Source organism: Styela clava, chromosome 13 (assembly GCF_964204865.1).
Source record: "Styela clava chromosome 13, kaStyClav1.hap1.2, whole genome shotgun sequence".
NCBI lineage: Eukaryota > Metazoa > Chordata > Ascidiacea > Stolidobranchia > Styelidae > Styela > Styela clava.
This window is the reverse complement of record NC_135262.1, coordinates 6,777,409-6,804,076: the sequence shown is the minus strand read 5'-3', so window position 1 is coordinate 6,804,076 and position 26,668 is coordinate 6,777,409. Positions and strand designations below refer to the sequence as shown.

At 34.2% G+C, this 26,668-nt stretch overlaps 1 protein-coding gene across 6 annotated transcripts; it reads left to right on the top strand.

Moving 5' to 3' along the window:
- The first annotated feature begins 191 nt into the window (after positions 1 to 191).
- On the top strand, positions 192 to 26,520 carry LOC120333255 (phosphorylase b kinase regulatory subunit alpha, skeletal muscle isoform-like). 6 transcript variants are annotated; one of them, XM_078119411.1, is made up of 31 exons: positions 192 to 692; positions 2,703 to 2,861; positions 3,036 to 3,107; positions 3,314 to 3,458; positions 3,705 to 3,868; positions 4,347 to 4,487; positions 4,939 to 5,043; positions 5,532 to 5,624; positions 5,955 to 6,131; positions 6,600 to 6,786; positions 7,338 to 7,428; positions 8,261 to 8,414; positions 8,761 to 8,905; positions 9,566 to 9,644; positions 9,818 to 9,900; positions 10,543 to 10,701; positions 11,432 to 11,458; positions 11,922 to 11,951; positions 13,639 to 13,726; positions 14,243 to 14,323; positions 15,819 to 15,938; positions 16,401 to 16,512; positions 17,093 to 17,214; positions 17,747 to 17,825; positions 18,286 to 18,375; positions 18,772 to 18,913; positions 19,722 to 19,822; positions 20,545 to 20,721; positions 21,590 to 21,751; positions 22,323 to 22,526; positions 23,945 to 26,520. In XM_078119411.1, exons 1-31 carry the CDS (start codon positions 615 to 617, stop codon positions 24,122 to 24,124), a joined length of 3,747 nt encoding a protein of 1,248 aa, XP_077975537.1. In that variant the 5' UTR covers positions 192 to 614; the 3' UTR covers positions 24,125 to 26,520. The 6 variants fall into 6 exon arrangements, with proteins under 6 accessions (XP_077975537.1, XP_039256561.2, XP_039256563.2 ...); XM_039400627.2 differs by lacking the exon at positions 11,432 to 11,458 and having other exon boundaries at positions 193 to 692; XM_039400631.2 differs by lacking the exon at positions 14,243 to 14,323 and having other exon boundaries at positions 195 to 692.
- The last annotated feature ends 148 nt before the right edge of the window (positions 26,521 to 26,668 follow it).

The window sequence follows — 26,668 nt, the reverse complement described above, 5'->3', positions numbered from 1 at the left end:
ATAGCTGTGGTAGACTAGGCTAAAATACTGTACCGGTAGTTTTAAAAAACAGATTGTTGTATGTGATCATTGATGACTTAAGTATCAATGATGTGATCAATCATAATGATGATTTGAAACAAATACCGGTACCCCATTTTACAGGTGCCGACTCGCAAAGCAGTGGTAAAGTATAGGAAGAATTTTTCGAGGGTTAAAAGTCGGGGAAAGGTCCATTTATTTATTCTCGTGTATAACGATACCTACAATCTGTTTATCCCCCGAATTATTTGTGAAGTTAGGGATAAGGGGCATCATTATTAGAATGTCGCCCCAGGCAGCAAAAAAGTTTGGCTCGCCCTTGTGTGCAAACCCTTTGCTTGTTTTGTCGATCACCCGATAGTTGACCTGGAATAACTTTTGTTACGTAAATGTTCTGGGAAGAAAATAGCAGAGCCCAAAATCGAATAGAGTTGCCTGTCCAGTATTTGCACGATCGCTGTCTGTTCCAGCGACAAGGATAGGCAAACTGATAAACGGAGTGCAGGATAGGTATTAAATGGTGAATTGCTGTATGTTGTAATCTTTCAAACAGTAAAAGCAAAACTAAACAACAATCATTTATAAATCTAGCCATGAGGAGTCGAAGTAACTCTGGAGTGAAGCTTGATAATTATGCTCGACTTATTCAGAAGACGATATTGAAATTTCAGGTCAGTGTTTTTTGTTCTTCATTAAATCATAAAAATCGCGGAAGCAATAGGCTAGTGCAAACTAATATAGTGAACGCACTTCATATGCCTGTATGACATATAGTCCCTGCGCTCCTATGGCTGCAAACCTGATCTTAACTTGTCTAAATCAGTAAATCGAATGGTAGAAGTATGCTCGGTTCAAAACTACCTTTCTGCATTACTTACTGGACAGACAAATTGTTATTTCACTTATTTTATGCATATTACTGGATTGGATTATTTATGTGGACTTATCACTTGATTACCCCAAAAAAGGTCCTTCGTAATGAGGCCCTCCAAAGTATACGGATGGTCATCCGAAATGTGCAGGCGATCATCCAAAATCGATCAAGCTATTCACTTGGTTTCTTGTCACAGCGATCTCGATATGACATCGCTGACATTAGTGAGCTCGTTATCATCGGCACAGATGCCATTTTGGGCGATAGTAGATATACTTTGTCAAGCACTTTGAAGTGATTGTGACGTTGTAGTGATGTAATTTTGTAGTACTAATGTACCGTACTAGACCCTGATTTGTTTCATTGCATTGCATTCGGAACACGCTGGCCAGTATTAAATAAATAAAGTCAAGAATCAATGCCCCCTACATCATCCAGTGTGCAACAAATTTGCTTGGTATGTTCGCACCAGAAAGATTTCAATTTTCATAATATATAGTACCCTTTATCTTGCCGTGGCTGCCTTTACATAGCCTTATTTGGAGTCAAATCCGCACATAAAACTTTGCAAAAATTTTTTTTGCTAGTTCTATTTCTTGTGAATCTTATTCCATTACAACCCCCTTTTTATGTTCAAATTCCATAAGTGTAAACTTACATATTTATCTTGGGGAGAGGAAAGTTGATAAGATGACTTGATCACATAGTGCAGTGGTCTTCAAATTTTTTGAGACACGACCCCATCTACAATATTATTACGTATGATAAGCACTCGCGACCCCAAGTTATATATATATGTTCACCTACAGACACAAAAAAAAATATTTATCAAATTAGGAAATTTATTAAAAGAACCCAACAACAACCATATTTAATCAGTGTGAAGAATGCGACTGCTTCCTTCCAACGAGATCTTGCATTCGTGGCTTAATGTTGCTTAAGCTCAAACGCAAATCGTGTTCCACGTTTAATCGATTTCGGTGCTTTGAATTTAGCAGACTCATAGCACTAAAAGTAAAGCTTTCAAAAAGATTGATCATACGATATTTTTCTTTTATGTTTATCAGCCATTTAATAAATTGTAATTATCAATATGACGGTAGCCTGGAAAATGAGGTTTTGCACAAAAAGCAACGGCCACTGTACAGTACATTTAACGACACAATAACGATTTACTTTAAAATATAAATTACTGTCGTTACGCAATAGCCTTATTACAAAAGAAGTCACTCCAATTCGAAATTTCGAAACTTGCTAGCCTATTGAGCGTTTTTCAACTTAACAGTGCAGACTGCACACTGTTGTGTATTTGTGTCATAGAACACTGTTTTTCACACAAACTAAATTTGGGATTATGATGTCATAATTGTTCTTGATATTACCTGTCTGCGTGCTTGTTATTCATTTTTTTGTTTGAAACATCTAGCGTTAAGCCGAGAAGTCACACACATAATAAAAATAATATAAGAAAAGACAACGATGGGCACTCGGCGACCCCAGAAATATATAAGGCGACCCCAGGTGGGGTCGCGACCCACACTTTGGTGATCACTGACTTAGTGGGTCACAGCCTCTCATCCAGTTACAAGTCTATGTTTACTATAGGAATAGTTAACCAGTTATTAAATTTGATTGTCTTGATGGCAAAGAAAGCTGTAAATGACCAGCGGTTACGTGAACGACATGAGGACGACGACGAGTCCAGCACTATTCTGTCACATAATTATCCTCACAGAATTTCAATTTACGAACCAGAGCAAAATAATCAATGATGCAACATTTCTAACTCTTTTCTATTATTTCCCAGGATCCAGTCACTGGTCTATTTCCAGCTGGGAAGGATGAACCACATGCATGGGTTCGTGATAATCTATATTGCATTCAGTCAGTATGGGGTTTATCTCTTGCGTACAAGAAACATGCTGATTTAGATGAAGACAAAGCCAAAGCATATGAACTTGGACAGGTGAGGTATTTACTCATTTTCAAAAAAGGGAGACTCGAGTCATTTACTCTACATGAGATGGACTCGGGTCACAATTTATCGGAGGCTGGAAGAGCCATTTAAATGAAATGAATCAACTCTTCATCATAATCATCATCTGATTTCGAAGGTTGAAGAATTTTTTTGCTTTTTCAGAGTGTTGTAAAATGTATGAGATCTTTACTCAACTGTATGATGAGACAAGTTGACAAATTGGAAAGATTTAAGGTGAGTGTGTGAGAGGATTGCGAAACTTGTCGTGATCGCACGGGGTGGGTTAAATACCTATGCGTACAGACTAATTACTTGATAAATATTTTTTTACCAGACTGGTAACAGGATGACCCCCCCACCCTGCCCCCCACCTAGAATGAACAAGATAACCCCCTGAACCAGGGACCCAGCAAGTTTGATGTTTATTTTTTGATTTTCAGACTACTCAATCAACCAATGATGCTCTCCATGCAAAATACAATCGACATAATTGCAATACAGTAGTTGGAGATAAGGACTGGGGGCATTTGCAACTCGATGCAGTGGGACTTTATTTGCTTATGCTATCTCAAATGACAGCTTCAGGTTTGACTGAGTTCTCGATTATACCCGACCAAACACGGTTCATACTAGGGTGTCTCAAATTAGATCCTCAAGCTCTCCAGGGGGCCATAATAATTCGGGGGGGGCGACAAGTGATGAAAGTCTTTGTGAGAGGGCCATGAATCAGGGAAGTTTGAGAACCATAGTGTGGGGGCATTGATCTTGCATGGCCCATGCCTGTTTATACATTGCCATGGGAAACGTGTGGCAAAAGTTTTATTTTTCTAGGAATGTCAATAATATACAGCTTGGATGAAGTCTCGTTTGTGCAAAATTTGGTGTTCTATATCGAGTCTGCGTACCGGACACCTGATTACGGAATATGGGAAAGAGGTGACAAAACGAATCATGGTGTTCCAGAACTAAATGCAAGTTCCGTCGGCATGTGTAAGGTAAAAAGTCTAAAATAATTGTTGCTTTCAAAATTGTTGACTGTAAAAACTGGAATCTACTTGAAAAAGTCTCTGCACAAGAATCCACAAGTTTCTTTAAACAAATATTTATTGTAATATATGACTTTTATTTAATATAGAACATAAAAATTAGTATTCAAATGAAAACAGCACAAAATTTGGTACTTTCGTTTCCGTAGTGTATGTACCATGTTAGGGTTAGGCCATATTTTTATTCCGATTTTCCTTTTTTTTGAGTTCTATTACAAGTCCGAGGACTGTCTGTGTTAGTCAAGTAAATATACCCCCTGCCCATAGGTTTCAGTCCTTTTACACAACTCGATGTAAAGAAGACGAACAAAATTAGTCACCGCCGGCGCCATATTGGTACACACACTTTTGGAGCGCCCAAAATTTAGTTCTAAGTTGCAATTCACTTTTGAAACTGGCTCATCTAACTCCATCATAATATTTTCAGGCAGCACTGGAGGCAATTGATGAACTTGATTTATTTGGAGGAAGAGGAGGACCCCAGTCTGTTATTCATGTAACACAAGATGAAAAAGCACAAAATCTTGCTATTTTATACAGTATGTTACCCAGAGAATCCAATTCTAAGGCAAGTTCTCTCAGTTTCTGTGGAGGTCTATGGAGGTGTAACCGCTGGTCGGTTACGGCTCCCTCAACATCATGTCCAAGTATCTGAAAAAAAGAATTGAATAATTAAACCCATACCTGATATGGACATGTAACCGGACGAGAGATTGTGGTTCGCACTATATGTTCGTCATCCTAACGACTTTTTCTTTCTCCCAGGTTAAATATGTTAATCCTATACTAAATTCTCAGTCCAAACCTGTCTGCCGATGGTTATCTCACCATAAATACCTACAACTACAAGTGTAATGTATCAATATAGATCAGGAAACACTGCTTAAATAAAATAAAACAAGATAATAATGAATATTAAAACAATACTGGATACTGTTCCAATGTATCTGTATATCCGGTGAATTCATTTCTATTTATTTGTTATCGAAAAAATTTCAATTACATCATTATTTTCTTAGGAAGTTGATGCAAGTCTTCTTAGTGTGATTGGATATCCTGCATTTGCTGTTTCTGATGAAAATTTAGTTAAGCTGACGAGAGAGACCGTTGTTAAAAAGTTACAGGTCAGTAATATGATTGATATAAACAGTATTAATTCTTTTGAGTGGATATTTTTCTGTCTAATAATAAACTCCAATTACCACCTTTAGAAGTCAGAACTTTTGTCTAACAATAGTGAGTTGGTTATAACGAATTATCCAAAATTCAAGTTATTTCAATTTGAAAGGGGAACAATAAGAATTTAATGCCTGATTTTACTTCGAACTGATTTTAATTCGCTGTAGGATGGTTCAAGTAACAGCTGGCTAACTAATCCCATATCCGACATGGACTGATAACCGGAGAGAGGTTAACCATAGGATTGAGCCATTTTATCTGCTTTCATCTCCCTCGGGATAAATATGAAAATCCTATCCTGTCTAACTCGTATTTTAAAACTATGTCTGAAATAATGCCCTAATTACGGTGTTTAAAAAAACTTCCCAAGCAGGAAGATGCCCAGTTTGACCACTAAAGTGCACTTGTTCAGTAAAATATCCTATTTTTGCAGGGTAATTATGGTTGTTGTAGATTTCTGAGAGATGGTTATAAAACTGCACTTGAAGATCCAAACCGTCTACATTATGAGCTTGCAGAACTAAAGGTAAAAAATTTTCAGATTATCGAGAGTTATCAACCATTCTTATTTTAGTCGTATATTTAGTTTTAGACCTCAATTAACGATTTTGTTAACCTGGTTCATAGTCATGATTTGAATGCCTGATAAATCCATTTTGTATACTCAATATAGGAAATACATGCAATTGGTATGATTGTATAAAATGTGTTTTATTAGTCTACATTCCACGACTTTACTAAATTTATTTTTCTTAATTCTAAATTTTATTAAACTGACTTGACATGTTGTCAAAACTTCTGTAATATTGAAATATCTCATATATTTGTTAATTCTTGCTTTAATTCTGTCTAAAAGGTATTTGAAGATATTGAATGTGAATGGCCATTATTTTGGACATATTTAATATTAGACGGAATATTTTTTAACAATCAACAACAAGTTATAGAATACAGAGAAGCATTAGAAGAAATATTAGTCATCGATGACGGAGTGAAAGTTATTCCTGAATTATATACAGTTCCTGCTGATTTGGTAAGTTATGCCACAGTAAGAACATTCAATGTTTTCAATTGTATTTTTCAATCCGAGGTCGACTATTTTTGATGCTGGTGAGAGTTTATTATTATGAACGAGTTGTGTTGTTGTAAAATAAGTTAATGATGTATTGATTGAATAAATAAACGAGATAGCGATCAGAGACTGCCGACTTATCGAACTAGAGGCGTGTATTCTTCGCTCTGACTCAATAGCGACACCGCGTGTCCCATCACTAATTAATTAATAACTCGTTAATTATACGACATAATTCATCCAAAATCAATAGACTTCTGGTTTAAGATATGATAAATGCACATGCAAAATTTAAAGCAGATTCAACCTCGCTTTCGTGAGATATCGCGTAACATACGAAAATGTCTAACAGAACAAAATGTCCTTTTTTTTCACTTAACTTATTTGCATAAATAATAGGAAAATTCACTGGTCGTTTTTTATTTCTAGGTGGAATTAGAAAAGAGTGATCCTCATAGTCAAATACGAGTTCCCATGGGTAAGATTCCTCATTTGTGGGGACACTCACTCTATATACTCGGGGAACTGCTCTGGGATGGGTTCCTTGTACCTGGGGAAATTGATCCTCTCAACAGAAGATTTGTTATTTCTCCAAAACCAGATCTCGTGGTTCAAGGTATTACATATTTGTGCAGAAAAGTTTCTTCTGATTCTAAGGAGGAAGTCATAATCATATGGCTAGAAAATATTAGTTGAACTTGAGTCTTGCACTAATGATTTTTGGGATATAGAATCAATTTGTGCTGTGTTATTTGGTAGGAATTTACAATTTAATGAAATTTTAATTTTTATAATTCATCATATTTTGAATGACTAGTTTCTTTTACAATTATTAAACTTTTTTCAATTAAAGTTAGACTAAATGGGAAGGCTTTTTATCCCTGCCTATAGTTCTGGCTATAGGTTTTGAATCTTCAATACAATCCTACTTAGTCTAGATCATATTTCACTGCATTTTCTTTTCAATTATAAAGACTCACTTTAAATTATCTTTGAGTCAAGTCAATTCTCTCTGGTTGTTAGTTGAGTTTAGGGCGAGTGATTTTGTTTATTTAGATGACTTTAGCAGATTTGAGTTTTTGGAAAAAAGAACTCGAGTCGAGTTAAAGACTCGAATGTCCTCAACATTATACATGTTATATACATTGATCATTTTTTTATATCCAGGTATTTTATTGTCTGAAAATAAAGATATTCAACAAAAACTTCTGATGCATAATATTGAAACTGAAACCATGGATGAGATTGCACCAATCAGGTAAATTTTCACATTAGAGTTCTGAAATTACTACTTACCCTGTAAATTAAAAAAAAATGTTGATAAAAGCATGTCAGATTTGACTCCATAGCCCTAATTTTGATATTAAATATTTTTTTATTTACCGTAACTGTCATGCGACAAAATCAACATTTTGTGAGATAATTTTTCAATTATATTTTATTTATCTTATTTTTGTATTCAATGTTCCGCAAATAAATTAGTTTGTAGTACTACTATTCATCGTTTATTTACACATTTTAAAAAATTAGACAAAAAAATAAAAAGTAGGGGCAATATTAAATGTCCTACAATTCCGAATACATTTTGGGTGCTCCCGAAGTATGTGAACCAAGATGGCGGACACCAGAACGTAGTATGTGTACCAAGTTAGGGTTAGACCATAATTTCAGGTACAAATACTATGGGAGTCACTTGGACTCATAATAGAACTAAAATCAGGAAAATTGGAATAAAATTATGGCTTAACCCTAACCTGTTACACATACTACGTTCCAGTGTTCGCCATCCTGGTTCACATACTTCGGGAGTACCCATTTTTGGATGCGGAATATTGAATTTGAAATTGAATTTGCAAAATAGTTTGTAAATCGTGGATCTGTTTTTCATAACATTCAAAAGTTGAATGAAGTATGTATGACTTTCTGATGTCAAAACATGATAATGAAAAAAATTTCAAATGCTAAATGTTCGTATTAGATTCATTTTAGACATTCCTTAGTGTGTTACTTCTATATACTATAAACCCTCATATTGATAGAGAACACTTTCAATAATCTCTAATCACTTTTACTAATTAACCTTCTTCTAGAATACAACCCGCAAAAGCATTATCAATAATCTATTCTCAACTTGGTAAAAATGCAAAGTTAAAAGTATCAGGTCGGCCTACAAATAGGATTGGAGTCCTTGGCACAAGTAAACTATATGTCATCAGGGGAAACACCTTTATATTCACTCCTCAAGTAAGTGGCAATATTCTGGAGTTTTTGAATATTATGCAGATAAGTAGTCAAAGGTCTTATTTTGAAATATTTGGGTATTGCTGTACAAAAGGGCTTGTAGGTATATAAATTTGTATCATATTTTTTTTTGGGGCCAAAATAAGGAATATTTAAAGTCTTGGACGTCGGAATTGGAATCAAAATAATATTTTACCATTTGGAAAATTAAAGTTTTATTACACTAACATTTTGGACTACTAACAGTAAGGAATGCCCCAAAGAAAACTCCTGGGGGCGATATTGTTCATCATGTACCTAGATCATTAACGCTTTTACACATAATTTTTTATTATCTTTTTTCTTCCAGTTTTTAGATCAAGAAGATTTCTACATGTCATTAGATACAGATATGTCTATTGATATGTTGATGACAGAACTGCAATATTTATCCAATCATTGGACCATGCCAGGACGACCAACAATTACTATTCCCATAACTTCTCGGAATATAGGTAAGAATCGAAAATACACAGGTTCAAATTGACGCACATTTTTTCAAGTCGTCACATGGTGGCGCAAATTGAAAAGCGACGAATTTTTTAATGGTGATATATGGTCAAAATTTTTCTACGAAAATTCAGTATCATTAAGCGCTTACTAAGCATACTTTATAGTCTATTGAAAAAGGCTTGCACACCAAAAAGTTTTTGGTGAAGTTTTCTCAGAGCTGTTGCGCGACACCGGCATCGAAATTTTTTCGGCCTGGATTCGAGAATCTAAGTCAATTGTAAATTTCCCCAACTCCACAACCCTAAACGATACATCAGTGCTAGTAAAACCAAGAAGGTTGCGCAATGATACTAGTGTGTTATGTCCCTAGAGTACCTAGCTTTGCTGAAAAGATTGGCAGCCAAGAGTGATGAAGGTGGTCAAGCTCGATAGAATAAAAAGTGTTTCCTTCTAATTTAAATATAACAGCGAGATATGGCGTCCCATGAGACTCGGAGAAAATTAAAAAAAATTGAAACTAATAGCCTTCTAGTGGTTTCAACTTTTTTGAATAATGAAAATTCAAATCTAATAGTCTATTTTTTGCTGAGAAATATGATTTTTTTCCCAACCAGATTCATAGGTCACTTCGTTTCCAATAACTTTGATTTTTTTCAATTTAGATCAAACTGGTGAAAATATAAGTCCTCACTTGATATCAACAATAAAGAAAATATCAAATGGATATTTAAATGGAGTCAGGTAAGTGAAGTTCCACCATCAAGTCCATTCATCTGAAACAAATATTTTGTCAACTATTCCCATATCTAACATGGACTGCCAAACCAAAAATCATAATGATCAGCTTTCAAATAAATTTTGATAATTTGGATGCGGTACTTTTGACTATAATATACTTTTCTATCAATTTACAGGGTTGTTATGGGAAGAATTGAGTCGATGCTCAGCACATCATGTATTACCGAACTCAATTTTTTAAATGTCGGTAATTTACAAGGTAAATATGACTGATATGTTTTTAACTCACTCTATTACCGGACCGGACCATACGGCACATCCCACAGACTGTGAAGTTTCTTAGGTTGGAGTTTTTGTCTATACATAAGATAGATAGATAATAATTTATTTCTGATACAAGTACATAATACAGTAAGTATAAGCAAACAACAATAAGCATAAAAATATATACAGAGGGGGGGGTAAGACTTCCAAGGTCGACCGAACATAAGGCGCATTGGTATTAGACGCAACGATTTTTAAGGAGTATCAAGTTACCGTACGAAACTCAATATTTTTTATGGTTATTGTATTTCATTTTGTGAAATCGTAAAATGTGATTCGTCCATAAAACAATTGTACTGGCAATGGTTTTGGGTTTAGGCAATAAAGCACTATCTGATCCATTAGCTGCCTCGGCTAATAAGGCACACGATCGATTTTTAAGAAAAATAAAGATTTAAAGTGTGCTTTACGCTGGTCCGTAAAATAAGGTACTCCTTTTACTGCCTTGTTTTCAAACTTTTTTTTTAAAGTTATATATTGGACCTTTTGCAAAGTAGATCATTTTTAGAATAAATTCAAATATTCATGATTTTATTTTTAGATTCAAACTATATTTTTTGAAAACATTTATTTCTAGGTGATGAGTTTTCACAATACCTTGATTCACTATTGAAACCGTCCGTCCCAAGAATGAGAAAACTGGATACTGCCTCCTCTCAGACATCAATAAATGAAAAGCAAAGAAGACTCTCAAGAATGAACTCGAATTTGAGGAGAAAATCAGCTGATTTAACGAGTGAGTAGGCTATATAGATTTTTTTCCATTCTCGCATACAAAAAAAATTTAAATAAATCTGAACCGTATTTTTTATAGTAGTAAATACTGATTAAAATAATTAGATAATCAAATAATTATCTGTAGACTAGCATTCCTCACTTATGGTGGAACAATTTATCATCCTATGATGCGCTGTATCCAAAATAAGCTACAATTGAATTTTGTTGTTTTGATAGTATTGATATTTATATTTATTCATAATAAATTCACCAGTTTTAGCCTCAGTCTGTCTAGACCAGTGGTTTCAAACTTTCAAGTCGCGCCCCTTTTTCAGAATTTGCCAAGTCTCGAGCCCCAACTAAAAAATAACTAGCTAACGATAAGCTACAAATAACGATAAGTAATGCAAAAGTATGTTTTATTCAAAAACACGTTGGAAAAAACGTGGATGAAACGTAAATATTGATATAAATAAGGTTTTAAACATGTTTTCGAATGCTTAATCAAGATTTGGAAAGGATGCAGGATTTCCATTTTGAATTCACCAAAATGAGGCGGACAAGATCAAATCTAGCAAATATTTTCATTTTTAATTAGCCCCCTCAAAAACACTGTCTATGCTTCTAATTTAACCACACGCTATTAGACTTCCAGAATAATTTTGACAATTCCTTTGACTCACGAACAGATATTTTTTCTGTTGTATCGGAAAATCTAGGAAAAATAAAACATTTTTATTTTGATTAAGCAATTGGAGAAACTGATGGAGAAGAAGGTATTTACGTCACAAATAACACAATAAAATATGTTGGTGCATGTCTTGGCTTGGTGAACAAGTTTGGGCATTGTGACCTCATAATCCTATAATCATGCCATGCTTAAACGAAGATAATACCTTCGTTGGATATTTTGAAATAATACCCGACACAATGCTTTCATGCTAGGCTTAAAACGAAGATAATAACTTTATTAGATATTTATAAAATGAAGTTATAATTGGTGAAATATTACTGCTTGTCCAAAAACTATATGTAAAATATTATAGATTACGGTATGTTTAGTGAAAAATAATTTTTTTTGTTTTTCAAATTTTGAAATATTACATTTTTTTTTTACAATGATTTCAAACCCTAAATTGGTATGAGTATGTGACCAGATATACGAGGAATTGCTTGAGGTTTTCACCTAAAAAAAATTTTTGTCTCATGAATTTTTTTCTTTTTACATCATGCTTTCAGAAAACTATCATTTGACGTTTCATTTTAAAGGTATTTGGATCATTTTAAAGGAATTAAAAAAACAGCACGATTGTTTTGCTTGTAGTTGTGAAGCAATCATTTATTTGTCATCATTGCTTTGTCACAAGAAAATCTGCAATTTATGTTGCTTCGTTTGTTTTTGCTGCAGAACGCAAATTAACATCAAAATATTGAAAAAAATAAATTTAATCGAGCACTTCAAATTTTTTTTTTATTTTTTTAAAATTTTTCTAATAAAAATTAAATTTTTTTCAAGTTGTAAATTTTTGTTGAGGTATCGTCGAACGAGCTTGGCTTCTAGTAATAGATCATACTATCATCAATCAAAATAACTTATCTGTTAATGATGATAATTTTTGTCACTGCACAGGCTGTCTGATTGGTAAGAGTTGAAAAATTTATGTAGTTTAACTTGTAGAATTAAAAATAATTAGCCTCTAATCATGTTTGATTATGATATAATGTACAGGTGTTACTTAACCATACACTAGTTAATTTGGTTTGCATATCTAATTTTGTCTTTAGTAATCAACTAATCAAGATATTATAATTTTGGCGTGCAAATAGAATATAGTTTTGTATTAATTTGTGATTTCCCAATTTTTTACTAAAATATTTAATATTAACATTAGCTTGTTTTACCTATCATATTGAACACATCTGTGCATAATCCTATCATGAATAATCATGATACACTTGAATTTAATTCTTCGAATTGAAAATTTTTGTTTTTAAAATTAAATTGGTCACAGTAGTAGATAACATCAAAAAGCTTCTTTCAATTTTAACGCTTGCTTTAATAATTGCAGTCAACGTGCTGTTGTTGTCAAAGCTTCTGTGATGTTATACATTGGCTATTTACCGAGCTGCAATCATATAAGCGAATTTGAGTGTTCTTGTGTACTTAGATAGATTTTTATCACGATAATATAACAAGATGTTATACCAACATTTTCAGTTTTTTCAAAAAAAAATTCGACACTATTTTATTTCATCTTCTTAGTTCTCTCTCCCTTCCTCAAACATTTTCAAATTATACTGGTCATTGTTGATTGAGTAATTTTAGATTTTGATGAAAATCCGCATTGGAAGACTAGCATATTGAAATATCTTAATATTTATCTTCCTTGTTCATCAAATTTAATCCTGAAAAGTAAACAAAACCAAACAATGCCCTATAATTGAAGATATTTTTAGTATGATTCTAATAATTAAAGGGATTCTGGCTTACGTGTTTTTTTTTTCAAACTTTGCTTCAAATTCATAACAGCTAATTACCAAGTTTTTATACTAACATAGTCTCGAAACATTCGAAAATTTGTGTGTGTTTTGTAAACTGTAAACTGCTTTAATTTACATACAATTCCATTATGTGAAATATGGTCATGGCTTTGTTGTTCTTTCCATCTCAATTTTTTGAGTAAATTTGCTCTAAGCGAGGTCACACACTCATTCATCTCTAAGCGATGTTACGGACGGCCACTGAGGAGCTACTGAGACTACTGTTACTAAATACTGGTTGGTGTATCAAGATACATGATGAAGCTAGACTATGCATTAGCAAAATCTTGTTAAAAATTATGTTATATGAATTGAAGTTCTGCAATTTGAATTATCAAGTTAGAATTTCTTTTTTGATAAAGTGTTCTTAATTAACGAATATCCTAGCTGTATTTTTTTATTAAAAATTCAACAGACGTGTCCTCACTGCATGACTTGAATATTGTACGACACGGACGCAAAGCTCTGGGGAAACTTGTTGGAAGCCAAAGTGATTTCACAAGGTGGGTAGGTGTAGTAGTTTCTAAAACAAGCGCGGACTCTGAAACAACCAATTTCAATGATAAATGTTCTAGTGTTTACAAGCCTGCTCTAATTGTTCATCGAAAATGCTTAATCAATTGAATGCTTTTTAATTTTTGGAGGAAATTTTAACTCCGATTACTTTCATTTAACTTCCAGCTCCAGACAATTTATAATTTTGTTGCCAACTACAGATTTTGGGGGATTCGAAAAAAAAGGGTTTTTACTATGATGTGAATAAAAGCATACCAAATCCAACATAAAAACATTCAACATAACAAAAAGCATTGGGTTGACTAAGAGTTCTCAACAAAGTTTGGTATCAGACAATAAAAATTCATTTTAAATCTGGATTCTGAGCCGGATTCATTTAGAAAGATTGGGATGTAAATTATCTGGACTCCACAACCATTGTGAAAATAACAATCATTGGATCATTTAATTATAAATTAATTCAACTAGTTGCCGGGGTAACAATCACTATATTTATCAAGCAGTGCAAAACACAGAAAGTCTTGTTCTGATTTTGAAACCAGTACTACCATGTATAAGAAAAGAAGGGGTGGCCAGTATATTGGGTAAGTGGAATGATAAAGGGTGGCGTTGTTTATGATAAAACAACACAACATTTAAATTTACCTCAACTGCTTATTTCCCACTTAATCCTTGTTCTCAAATTTTTCATCTTGGCTGTGCTTATTACTGACTGATATTCAAGCTTTGATTTGTGCCATATTAAATTATTTACATTTTTGATTAACTTACTTCTGACTTATGCCTGTTGTGAATGTATTTCACCATTGATCTTGCTTACAGTCCTATCTTTTCTTGTGGGAATGCCACATATGCGGGTCTTTGAACCGTCAACCGTTTGTTCAACTGTCTTTGAATTGCTTGATTGCCAATCTTTCCAGCAAACTCGTACACCTAGGCCTTATCGTACTGGTACCAATGCTAGATCATATTTGTGCATTGCTTTATCATTTTTCGAACATCTTCGACCCAAAAATTAAGCCAATTTGATTATTAATACCAATGAGGAAACTAGAAAGTGAATGAAGACTGTTGGTGAAGGGGCCATTGGTACTCCAGTATATGATGTTATGAAGCTTCTTTCTTGATTTACTAAAATCATCATGTTCTCAACGAGGCCCGAATTCACTTGCTTCAAGCTTGTTGATCACAAACATTGCAAGATTTTGCAGCACCAGCATGTTGGACCAAAAACAACAATAACATGTTGAACCCTGTAAATGCACCTGTTTTGTGAAATTGTCATCTGTATCTTCTGCCTGACTAGATGGTCATCACTTTTCTAAAACCAGGCCTGATTTTATTTATACAAAATTTCGTTTTTTTACTAGTTCAAGGGAACACTATTATATGTCATCTTTTACTATTTGTCCAGGATTTTAGTGACATTGCGGCAGTCATTTATGTTCATATATTTGAGCAATCCTTTCTTGTTTCATTCAAGCAAAATTCTTTGGGCAATTCTTTACAAGCCACTAATCCGTATCCTAATGCGCAAAAGTATACTGATTTTTATCAAAAATTAAGGATGCGTATTATACACGAGTAAATAGCATATTGTGCTGTTGCCTGATAGACGCAATTGCGCAATTGTTATTCCTCGTGCGCTTGTTATTGCGAGCATACCTCTGGCGTGTATTATACACGAGTAAATAGCATATTGTGCTGTTGCCCGATAGACACAATTGTTATTCCTTGTGCACTTGGTATTGCAAGCATACCTCTGGCGTCTTGTGATCGAAGACGCGTTTGCTCGCGGTATCAAGGTTTGTGCAATGCATGTGTTGCTTCGGATACAAAATTGCGCAATTGTTATTACTTGTGCGCCTGTTATTCAGAGCGTGTTTCTGACATGCTGATTGCGGACGTGTTCGCTTGTGGTATCATTGTTCGCACAATGCATGTTGTTCTGAGCTGAGAAAAAGTGAAAAAAATTTCATACTTATTTTCAATCAAAATATAGCGCCACGGGGCGTGTTATACACAAATAAATACCGTATTTTAAAGTATTTCCATAACAGTAACATTGTCTCTTTCCAGTCATTCAGATGAAAGTCTCGGTGGATCTCAAGATATAAATTCACTTCTGAAACAACTGGTGTCCCCTGCTGCACAGACAGAAGAACAAGCTGATATATTGCATTATCTGTATATCAATAAGTATGTTATTACAGAGATCTCTACAGTAATTTGACATTAAGCGGATCATTTGGCTAAATTGTTGTTGTTGGGAAAGTAATAGTTTTTTTCAAAATTATGGGCTCGAACAAATTCAAAATTTCTAATACTTGTAAATGGAAGAAGTCGCTAAAAGGCTATTTAGAGACCCATGGCGCCCAATATTTCACCACAAATTTTTCCGTTTTATTTCATTCCATGGGAGCGCTTTTTTATGGTATATGGGAACACTTCATCCCATCATTCCTGCTCGGCTAAGATCTACTACACCAGTACAGATGTTGTGTTCATCCCAATCTTTCGAATTCTAGAGCTGATTGAAAATAAACTGGCTCAGAGTAAAATGCATATGGAAAATATCGGCATACTTCAACCGCTAACTGGGGTCCCTGGATCATTGCTAATTTAGCATCTCGAACTTTTGGCTGTATTTTTATTTTTTAGGGGTCCAGAATGGGATACAAGATTAGGAGGGGGTCCTGCTCCCGTCATTGAATTAGTCGAAGAATTGTATGAAAAAGCAGGAATGGAATCTAACTGGTTAGTTGTTAGACAGGTAAGCTGTATAATATACTGTAAAACAGGGTTACAAAGTTAATTAGCTCATCAATTCAATCATCTATACACGGTTTAACATAATTTCTCCGGCGTTTCAGAAGTGTGTGTACCAATATGGAAGTGACTAATTTTGTTCATCAAGTTGTGTGAAGGGACTGAAACCTATGAGCAGGGGGTATATTCACTTGGCTTACACAGACAGAGGAGTCTCCGAACTCGTAATAGAACTAAAATAAGGAAAATCGGAATAAAATTATGGCCTATCCCTAACCTGGTACACACGCTATGGAAGTACCATTCCTTGTAAGCCTGCCAATGCAGGAATACCACAAGCCACCTAGTGAAATGATAGTTATCTTTTATACCCTCTTAATGGGTGATGTTGGTACTTAACCACCAAAGCAAAACTTACCAACATTAACAGTATCCTGAAAACTAAAATTTACGATTTTATAAATTTTATTCAGATATTAGATGATAATAGTTTCCCGCGGCTTCCCTTCACCAGTAAATCTGTGTGTTCACTCTTTTTTCTCAATTTTGTTACTGAAAAAATAAACTGGACTATTCTGATTTAGGTCACCGGTCTTTTAAAGAAACGAGTTAACGGACTTTCACAATCTGTTACTGATTTATTAGTTCGTCAGAAGCAACTAACTGTTGGTCTTCCTCCCGAACCAAGAGAGAAAACAATAACAAGGTCAGTTTGTTGTTTATTTTCATCACAACAATAAGGTCCTACTTAAATGGTTAGATCAAATTCCCCAAACTTTTTTCTACAGCAGGAGCACTTTTTCTCGAATAATCCAGTTGATTTGGGGATACCTCGCTCATTTGTTGTGGCTTTTCATTATAATAGCTATATAGCGATGTTGTTTGATAAATCATCAAAAGCCCACTGTCAATAGCAGTAGTGTGAAACTAAAATTAGATATTAGAAGATTTTGTGTTGCGGCTTTTTATTGGTTGAAAAATGTAACCCTGGCTTGTTAATATGATTCCTTTATCATTCCAAAGCAAGGAAGTCATTTAGATTGCGTGCTAATATAAAGACGCACAACCTTCCACACAGTTGCCAAATTAAAGCATATTTGCGGATTCAGGAATATTTTAGAACAAGAGTTCTTTAACCTATGATAAATTTACCCCATGAGGGTAAATCTGACTCTTTGATTCACAGCTTTGGTTAGAGTAAAAGAGGTTGATTAATAACGCATATTTTTTACATTCAGACCTCTACCTCTTGAAGATCTTCATAAACTAATCATGGATGCTTTTGGAGAAGACACAGATATTGCTGTTTTAACGCAGGTATTTTATACTTTCCAGTTCAGTTCTGTAATTAAGCGACATGGTAATATAGTCACCAATGCTTGTTGCAGCATTTTTGTTTTTAGTTCCAAGCTGAATGCCATAGTCGGCTAGGGTTCATATTTTTACTAGGGAGGCCTCTTGCCTGGTTAATAGTCCATATTGAGTATGGGATTGCTTGGACTTGACGGTGGAGGGAGCCGTAACCGACGTTTACGTAAACCACCCTGTATTGGTGAGGAGTCCCGATAATCCCACTCTCATAATTGTCTTCCACATAATTTGAACCTGCGATCCCATGCATGGTAATCAAAAGTGCTCTTAGTACAATGTGCTGCTTAGCCATATCATGGAGCCGACTTATTGACTTTTCTTCCTTTCGGGCCGGATATGAAAATAATTTCCTAACCTTGATAGAAGTGATGTGTCTGAAAACTAAAAGGAAAACTTTATTTTCCAGGAAATCATAATGTATCTTGCTATGTTCATCAGATCATCACCTGGCTTGTTCAGTGATTTATTAAGATTGAGAGTCGGACTAATTATTCAGGTAATTAGTAAAATATTTCTGAAAACCAAATTGATCCCATAGAACTCGTAATTTGAAAAAAATATATTTATATCTTTTTGTACTGTGGCGCAGAGAAAAGCGTTTTTTTTTCTCTAAACCCGAAACAATCTATAGGTCCACTTCATGTCCAGTAAAAACAAAATGACCATTGTGGTTGTTTGTTGTTTCATAGTGTTGTAAGAACCATATTATACTGCACTTGTAACAGAAATTTTTTTTTTATTATCATTTTCATCTTAGTTTCTCTGCGATTATCATGTGTAGATGTGTGTATTTTGATTGATAGAATCTACCATATTTAAACTTCGTGACTTTTCAGTCAGCCAGGGCATTTTTACATTCTATGAATTCCATTTCATATTTTCTATGTTTAAGGTAATGGCGAGTGAACTGGCACGACATCTCAAATGTTCAGGTGAAGAAGCCTCGATACAATTGATGAGTTTGAGTCCGTATGAGATGAAACGTCTCATTCATAATATACTCAGCGGAAAAGAATTTGGAATTACTAAAAGTGGTAAGGTTATCTGCAAATTAAGATTGAGTGGTGCTTGTTAGACAAGGGAATACAAAACAATCAAAGTTGGGAGTCTGAGATAAAATTTGATTTCCCTCAGACTTTCAATGGTGAAAAAAAAATATTTTACAGAAACTCAGAAGTATTAAATTTATAAAGCACTCGTTACAGCAGTAGTTCCCAGCCTTTTTGGCTTATGGCCCCCTTCTGGACGTTTCTAGCACTCATGGCCCCCTGTTTATTTATCATGGTATTTCGATTGGTAGATTCTAAACAATTCATGCTCAATGAAACCAGCAAGAACAGGGAGTTTTTCCTCGTGAAGGGAAAAATAAAATCAATTTTGTGCGTAGCATTGTGGCCTCCCACCAACTGCACTGTGGCCGCAAAAGCCCTAGGTTGGGGGCTGCTTTACAGAGATCCAGAGCTGGAGCCAAATTTTTTCCCAATCCAGAATCTGGGGTCGTATTTCATTATAAATTATCCCGACTGCACATCCCCGTCTACAATATCATAAATTTGGGTGCAAACTGTATTTTTTTGCAAAATCTCTGATGGTCTTACATGACTTTATTGTATGACCCTATTTGCACCTGGTTGAAATTACGTTATTTGTCACTTGTGCTCGATTCTTAATGAACCTTCGAACATTTAGTCTGATATTGTGTCAGTTCTTCTTAACCATTCCACGGAAAATCAGCAAATTAGTTCTTTCTGTAATATATTCGTTTGTGAACATCCCTGCTTGTAAAATGCTCTGATATTGGTTCAAAGCCAGTCTTAAGTTTTTTATTTATTTTTTAATCAGAGAGAACACACGCGTCATCCGCTGATATATCAGTGAAAACAACAGAAGTTTCATTTAAAGCTGATAAGAATCGATTTGCAAACTTGAAGCAAAAATTAAAGGTAAAATTCCCATTTATTTTTAAATGCCTTTTTCTCAGTTTTGATGGACCAATAGGGCAAGAATATAGTATGTGAAGGTTAATTAAACAGTATAACAGAGATGGGATACATATTCAAGAATTTACTGGTCTAAGACACGGATGTGCGACATGTACCCCTAACAACAGCCTAACAACCAGAAATAAAAATGACTGCATTGAAGTCCCAGAACTGAAAAAAATTTAACTTTTTATTTCCATTCATAGGAACCCTATTTCTTTTCTGACATCATGGATGTACTCTATATCATTTTTTTGAATTAGGTAACTAGCCACAATTCTGTGTAAGTCACATAGGCTTCTGGAGGGGTGGATAAATCACGGCCCACTGAAGTGTTCCATCTGGCCCACTTGTGTCTGCTGAAATTATGACTATAGTTTTTATGGGTACCAAATTTCGTTGAAAGTATTGATGAAAATAACGTCATAATAATTGAAATTGTTACATGTTGCTTCTTTTTATTATATAAATGTTAGCCTATCTGTTGAACTACCGGTAGCTGTTATAAATAAATTTTCATAATTTTTCATATTGAGTTTTGAGCGTCTGATCCAGTAACCAAATCTATTATCTGTAACCGGAACACTCAGCAAAGTAATTGCCTACCCCTGGGCTACTGGCACCGTGGTTATTCATTTAACCTCCTTGTCCATATATTTTAACATTGCTCTCTTGTTTTTCAGAGTCGTGATTTGACAAGAACAATATCTCGACCTCTCTCCATTGACTCAAGTAGTAGTTCAAGCAGCACTACAACTCCACTCAGTCCCACCATTGCCATGAAGCAACTCATCATCCCTAATATTTTCACTCAATGCAGCGATCAAGAATATTCAGCTCTCGCTGATGAACCTAGTGAGGTGAGGTTTGTTGTACAAAAAAATTGTAACATTTGTGCGGATGTAAACATTATTTTTTATTATTATTTAAAACGATAAGTATAGGAATATAAATTTTTTAGAGTTTTATTGGTTTTATTTAAAATTTTTCAGGTCATTTAATTTCAATATTTTTATGGACTTTTATGGAAAGAAGTAAATATTTTTCTATCACAGTAGTTTTCAATCTTGCGTTTCCCAAAGCTAGTGTGACTTGACTTTGGCTCGTCATTTTCAAATATCTGATCACTTCAGAATCAGAGCGAATTAATTTTTTTCAAATAAAATTGGATCTTGGATATTCGGAAGATGTGTAATTGTATGTGATTTTTTAATAAAATGGGTCCTCCAGACACATAAATTACTGAATACACGTATTCTATTACTCAGACAGTTTGCTTAGTGCTCACACGCAATAAGAAACATGTTTCATCAATAACTCAAAAAAAGAGTCATATGTCAGGATTGCATTGTAAAGATATGACCTCAATAAAAAAATTGTGGGATTCAAAAACGAGATGTCAGCGATTTGAAATTCTTGTCTGAACAAATTTGAATAATTTACCATTCGATTTGAAAAGCCCAGCCCTAAACCGGATTAGTAACAACTGATGAATTTTACTCCTGAAATAAATTCCTAGAACAATACTTTTTAGGATTCCACTTTCTATAGTGCAAAATTTAAAATTAATCGAGACAGTTATAAATTATCGTCGGCATAATAGTGAACAATTCACTTGTTACTGACCATGGTCGGCCAGGGCACAGCAAATAAACTCCTGTATTAGAATGTATAATTTTTAAATGGGATTCTAATTGTATAATCACCTACAATCAACATTTTTTTCAGTATTCTGGTGAAAAGAGAGGACAATGGATCAGAAGGAGACGTATTGATGGAGCATTGAATAGAGTTCCTCATAAATTTTATTGTCATATTTGGAGATTGTTGGAAAAATGTTACGGACTAATGATTGGTGTTCACTATGTTCCAGGATATGTCACGAAAGAGGTTTGTTTGTTTTTTATTACTTGTTTACTTATATGTCATATTTAAACATGTTTTGCTTCGCATTTTCGCTTGTAGTACTGTACTAACAATATGGCTGGGATACATGTACCATATTGTCAAAATCTATCACCCAAGTGTTAACTGACATTTTCATATTTTAATTGATTATTACAAATAATCAATAATAATGATAACATCAGAGTACTTCTTATATTGATTATTATTATACCCTTGACTGCTCATTTGTTAGAATTAAATTTAGGATTACAGTAATGTGCCATTTTCATACCTATGATCTGTTGCTTTTATTTTCGGTCAGAAGAACGGGACTGTCTGTACCAGTAGTTGTGGAAATTCACGATCGTTGATAAACAGTTTGGCATATGCAAAACTTCTTTTTATAGTCTATTAACAAACTTTGACTCTGAAGTGCTGTATAAAACAATAATACAAACCGATTTTTCCCCTGTTCAGTAACTGTATTTTGAGTAAAAATGCATTTTGTTTTTCAAGAAACTTGTTCATTTATTCATTTTTTTATAACCAAAAACAATAATGTTCTTTATTTCAGATGACGGAAGGAGAACTAAAGTTTGCTCTTTTAGTTGAAAATGTGTTAAATCATATCCCTCAACCTGAATATAGACAACTTATTGTTGAAACCATGGTCATTTTATCACTGATTGCCAACGCTCAAGGATTACCATTTCTTAACGACAATATACGAGTTGATCAGATATTGATTAAAGCAAGTGATTTATTCTACGATGACATGGTGAGATTATGGGTTAATTTTTCTCGTCTTGATTCTAGAGTAGTGGTTCCCAAACCGCGGTCTGCAGGCCAATCACGGCCCGTGCAACGATTTAATATGGCCCGCCAAATTTTGGAAAAACTGGAATCTTTCTGGTCCAGCCTACCCAATTTATTACACCCTAAGTAAGATGATGGCCATGGGATTTAAAGTCAAGATTTATTCTGCATAACCATCATAAGAAGAAAAATATAAATAAAACATACCATTTTACATAAATTAACTCTTTCCCTATTGAAGTCAAATTGTATGAATTATACTTAATTACTTGAAAGTGTGCGAGTTGTCAATTTCAAGAAAATTTTTTAAACCAAGAATTCTGCTATATATATTTCTTCACTTGTGATACCAAACTACCTTATTGAATATTGATACATATGGATATTGTGTATTGAACTGCATTTGTTACTTATCGATCTTAAGATCGGTAAGTATATTGATAGGTATTTGTATGTCTGTCTGTCTGTCTGTGTGTGTGTGTGTGTGTCTGTTAGATGCACGCGATATCTCACGAAAGCGAGATTGAACCTGCTCCAGATTTTGCATGTGCATTCATCTTATCTCGGACCAGAAGCCTATTGATTTTGGGCGAATTATGTCGTATAATTAGCGAGTTATCAATCAATTATTGATATAGTGATCTAGATTTTTGTGAAGCGAGAGAATTTTGAAACCCGCCGAGTGTGTGTGTGCGATGCGCAGTGCGCAAGTTACAAGAGCGGATGAATCGAAACTGCAGTTTCTGTTTTTGGGGATCCCCTAACTATCGATCGATAAGTCTTCGGTTTCCAACCGATATTCTCGTTTCTTCCTTGTCTATTTCCTACTTTTGCGGCTGTTAACACAAAGATGCTTGAACGAGGTAGTATTAAAGTGATAAACGAGAATATCGGTCAGAGACCGAAGACTTGTCGATTGAAAGTTAGGGGATCCCCCAAAACAGCGCTCTTACTCCATAGTGACACCTTGTGTCCCATCACTAATTAATTAATAACTCGCTAATTATACGACATAATTCGTCCAAAATCAATAGGCTTCTGGTCCGAGATAAGATGAATGCACATGCAAAATCTGGAGCAGATTCAATCTCGCTTTCGTGAGATATCGCATGCATCTAACAGACAAGCAGACAGACAGATACCTATACCTATACCCACAAATACCTATCAACATACTTATCGATTAAAATCGATAAGAACATTATAATCTATAAATCCATTAATAAGTCCGTGCGTCTGAAAACAAAACATGGACATGGACTGGTAACTGCAATATGATGGTTCGCCACATGATAAGTCGTCCTAGCGTCTTTCCACTTTGGGGATGAATACGTAAATTCTATACTTTCCACAAATTAATCAACTCTTAATTTATTCTAGGTGAAACAAAGCGCACCTCCAAGCATGCTTGTAAGAGACACTGCTTCAGGAATTTGTACCGAATTCTATGATTGTGCTCCGAGCGGAACTTATGGTACAATGAGTTATTTATCAAAAGCTGTTGCTGAAACATTTTCGTCGTACTTTCCTAAACATGTACAGGATTGCTTTGTTAGTTGAAGCTATTTTACTAGTCAATTAGTTTAAAGTGTGAAAAGATGATGTTTCAAAATATTGGATTCAAAAAATAATATAATGTATATGAATTGGTACTTTTAAGTACAAATTTTGGAGCAATTATAACAGTCCAGTGAGTTTGTATTTTTGTAACTTAAAACACTAAAAACAGTGAAATGGATGAATATGAGTCTTGTATTGACAATATTTTTCTCAGCATCAGCACTTCAAATTTTAAATTGTTGCTACACCGACCTTTCTTGTTTTCAAAATTGTATTTACGTTTTTTTGTCATTACAAAAACATACCTAAATTTATATAGTCAGATAGTAAAATTGAAATTTGTTATACATATACTACATCTGAACTAACTTCGTACCCACTGCTTGCATTGTATTTCTGTAACTAAAAAACACATTTCTGAACCATGTTTATTGAACTTTTTATCAGTTATAACTTATGTAGAGTTATCAATTCTAGCATATGCTTGGTGCTATTTTCTCACTGTAGTATTTTGCATGCATTGTACATGTTTATTGTTTCAGTTTTAGACAGCTCATTTTCAATAAATTCAGCTATAGTAATAACTAGGGCTGTCCAAAATCGAATAATTTTTTGATTCGAATCGAATATTTTCGTCGAATCGAACCGAATAATCGAATATTATTGCGCAATATTAAATCTATCTCTATTATACAATAAACGCCTGCCCTTCGATGTTGTGGTAACGTATGTGCAGTTACATCTTACTTACTGCTGGTATTTTGCAATACAATGTTTTCAGATTTATGAAAGGAGATCACACGCTTGTATGAACTGGTCAAAAAATTGAAGGACTCCAAAATTTGGGTCTCGAAAACTGTTGAGTGTTAAGAGTAAAAATTGCACTATTCAAAAATTGCAATCTCAATTTTGATGGATTCAGATTTAATAGGACATGTTAAGCCTGTAGATGCTATTTTAATCCTATTCACTAGTCTTATGTTTTTTTGTGTAAATTTCAGCAAAATAATAACAGCCATCAATATAGATAAAACTGTTGCTAAAGTTCAAAATTGCATTTAAAATTTCCAAGCTAGTTTGATGACAATATTATTTGACGACTATAATATTGTTAGTGTACAACAGCCATCAAAATGCAAGAGTGCAATTAATTGTCTTGGTATATAGGTGGATAATACAGTAATGCCATCATAAGAAATTACAAATTCCATTCAAAGAAGGTATTGCCATCATAAGGATCCCAAAACACCTGTTTCAGCTTGGAGTTGCCTGTACCATGTTCCTATGATAACTAACTCAACAGCTTCAAATCGATTCTATTTATAGAACTATCGTTTTCTAAATTGTCTCCTTTTTCTCCTTGTTCTCTCTCAAAAACGTCATGACCAATTATACCTTGTTATGATGACCATGCATGAAATGGCTAATCACGTGCCACCGGGCGGGCATTAGTAATGACATGTTTATCACAAAATGAAGGCGAGAGAATAATCGGGAAACCAATTAAGCCGGGAGGGAGAGTGGTCTGAGCTCGGAGCGCCGCCGCTTGCCCGATGAAAAACATCCCGTAAAGGTGGTTTCCGCTTTATGTACAGGTACCTAATTTTAGCGATTCGAAAATTAGCCGAAAAACGATTCGAATAATTTGCGATTCGATTCGATTTCGAATATTTGGTTCGCTTGGACAGCCCTAGTAATAACTCGGCAATTCACAGAGAATTTTCAATGTTCTTGTAAATGTGAAGATATGTGGAATTTACTATCAATGTGTCTGACTCGCCGCTCGAATTGTTTTCTAATGTGTCGTGTCAGCAGTAGAAAATTGTGTTCAATACCAAAGTCATGTTTCAAGCCCTGCGAATAAGTATAGTCACTTCCTGTTGCTGTTTTAATCACAGGTAATAATAGTTTTCATATGCAAAAGCGAAATGGGTAAATATGAGTCGAACAGACATTAAAAATATCTTGTGACATTGACTTGAGAAAATGTTGATTTACTAAACTGTACATTACCAGTCCCATGTTGAAATAATCAAACAATGGTATTGAATTTCAAAACAAGACTATTGTTGGTTGTTAAAAGCCTGGAATTTATAATAATAATCACAACATCGTTTTATTGTCATGTCATTTATGAATAGAATGCTATTGTTACATTCAACTTTCCGGGTATTTTGTTGAATCTGTTTGAAATTACTTTCTCATATTGTATGGCCACACACTGATGGATTGTATGGCTGAGATAAGGTTTCATTAATTTCTCATCTCGAAAGAGATTATTTAAGAAATTTTGGTCACACTGTCAAAACCTTAGTTTTAACCACCCTTTTCAAATGTTTGCAATCATTTTTTAAGCTTTCTTCGTTATTTCAAATAAAAATTATCAATGAGCAAAATATAGTAATGAATATTTTGATATAGTAATATACATTAGTACATAACTTAATAACTGGTGTGCCATGTTTTACTTGGTTACAGTAAGTTACGATTCCCTAAACCCTAATTCGTGGGTCAAGTCTAGTCATTAGATTATATAAATAGCAG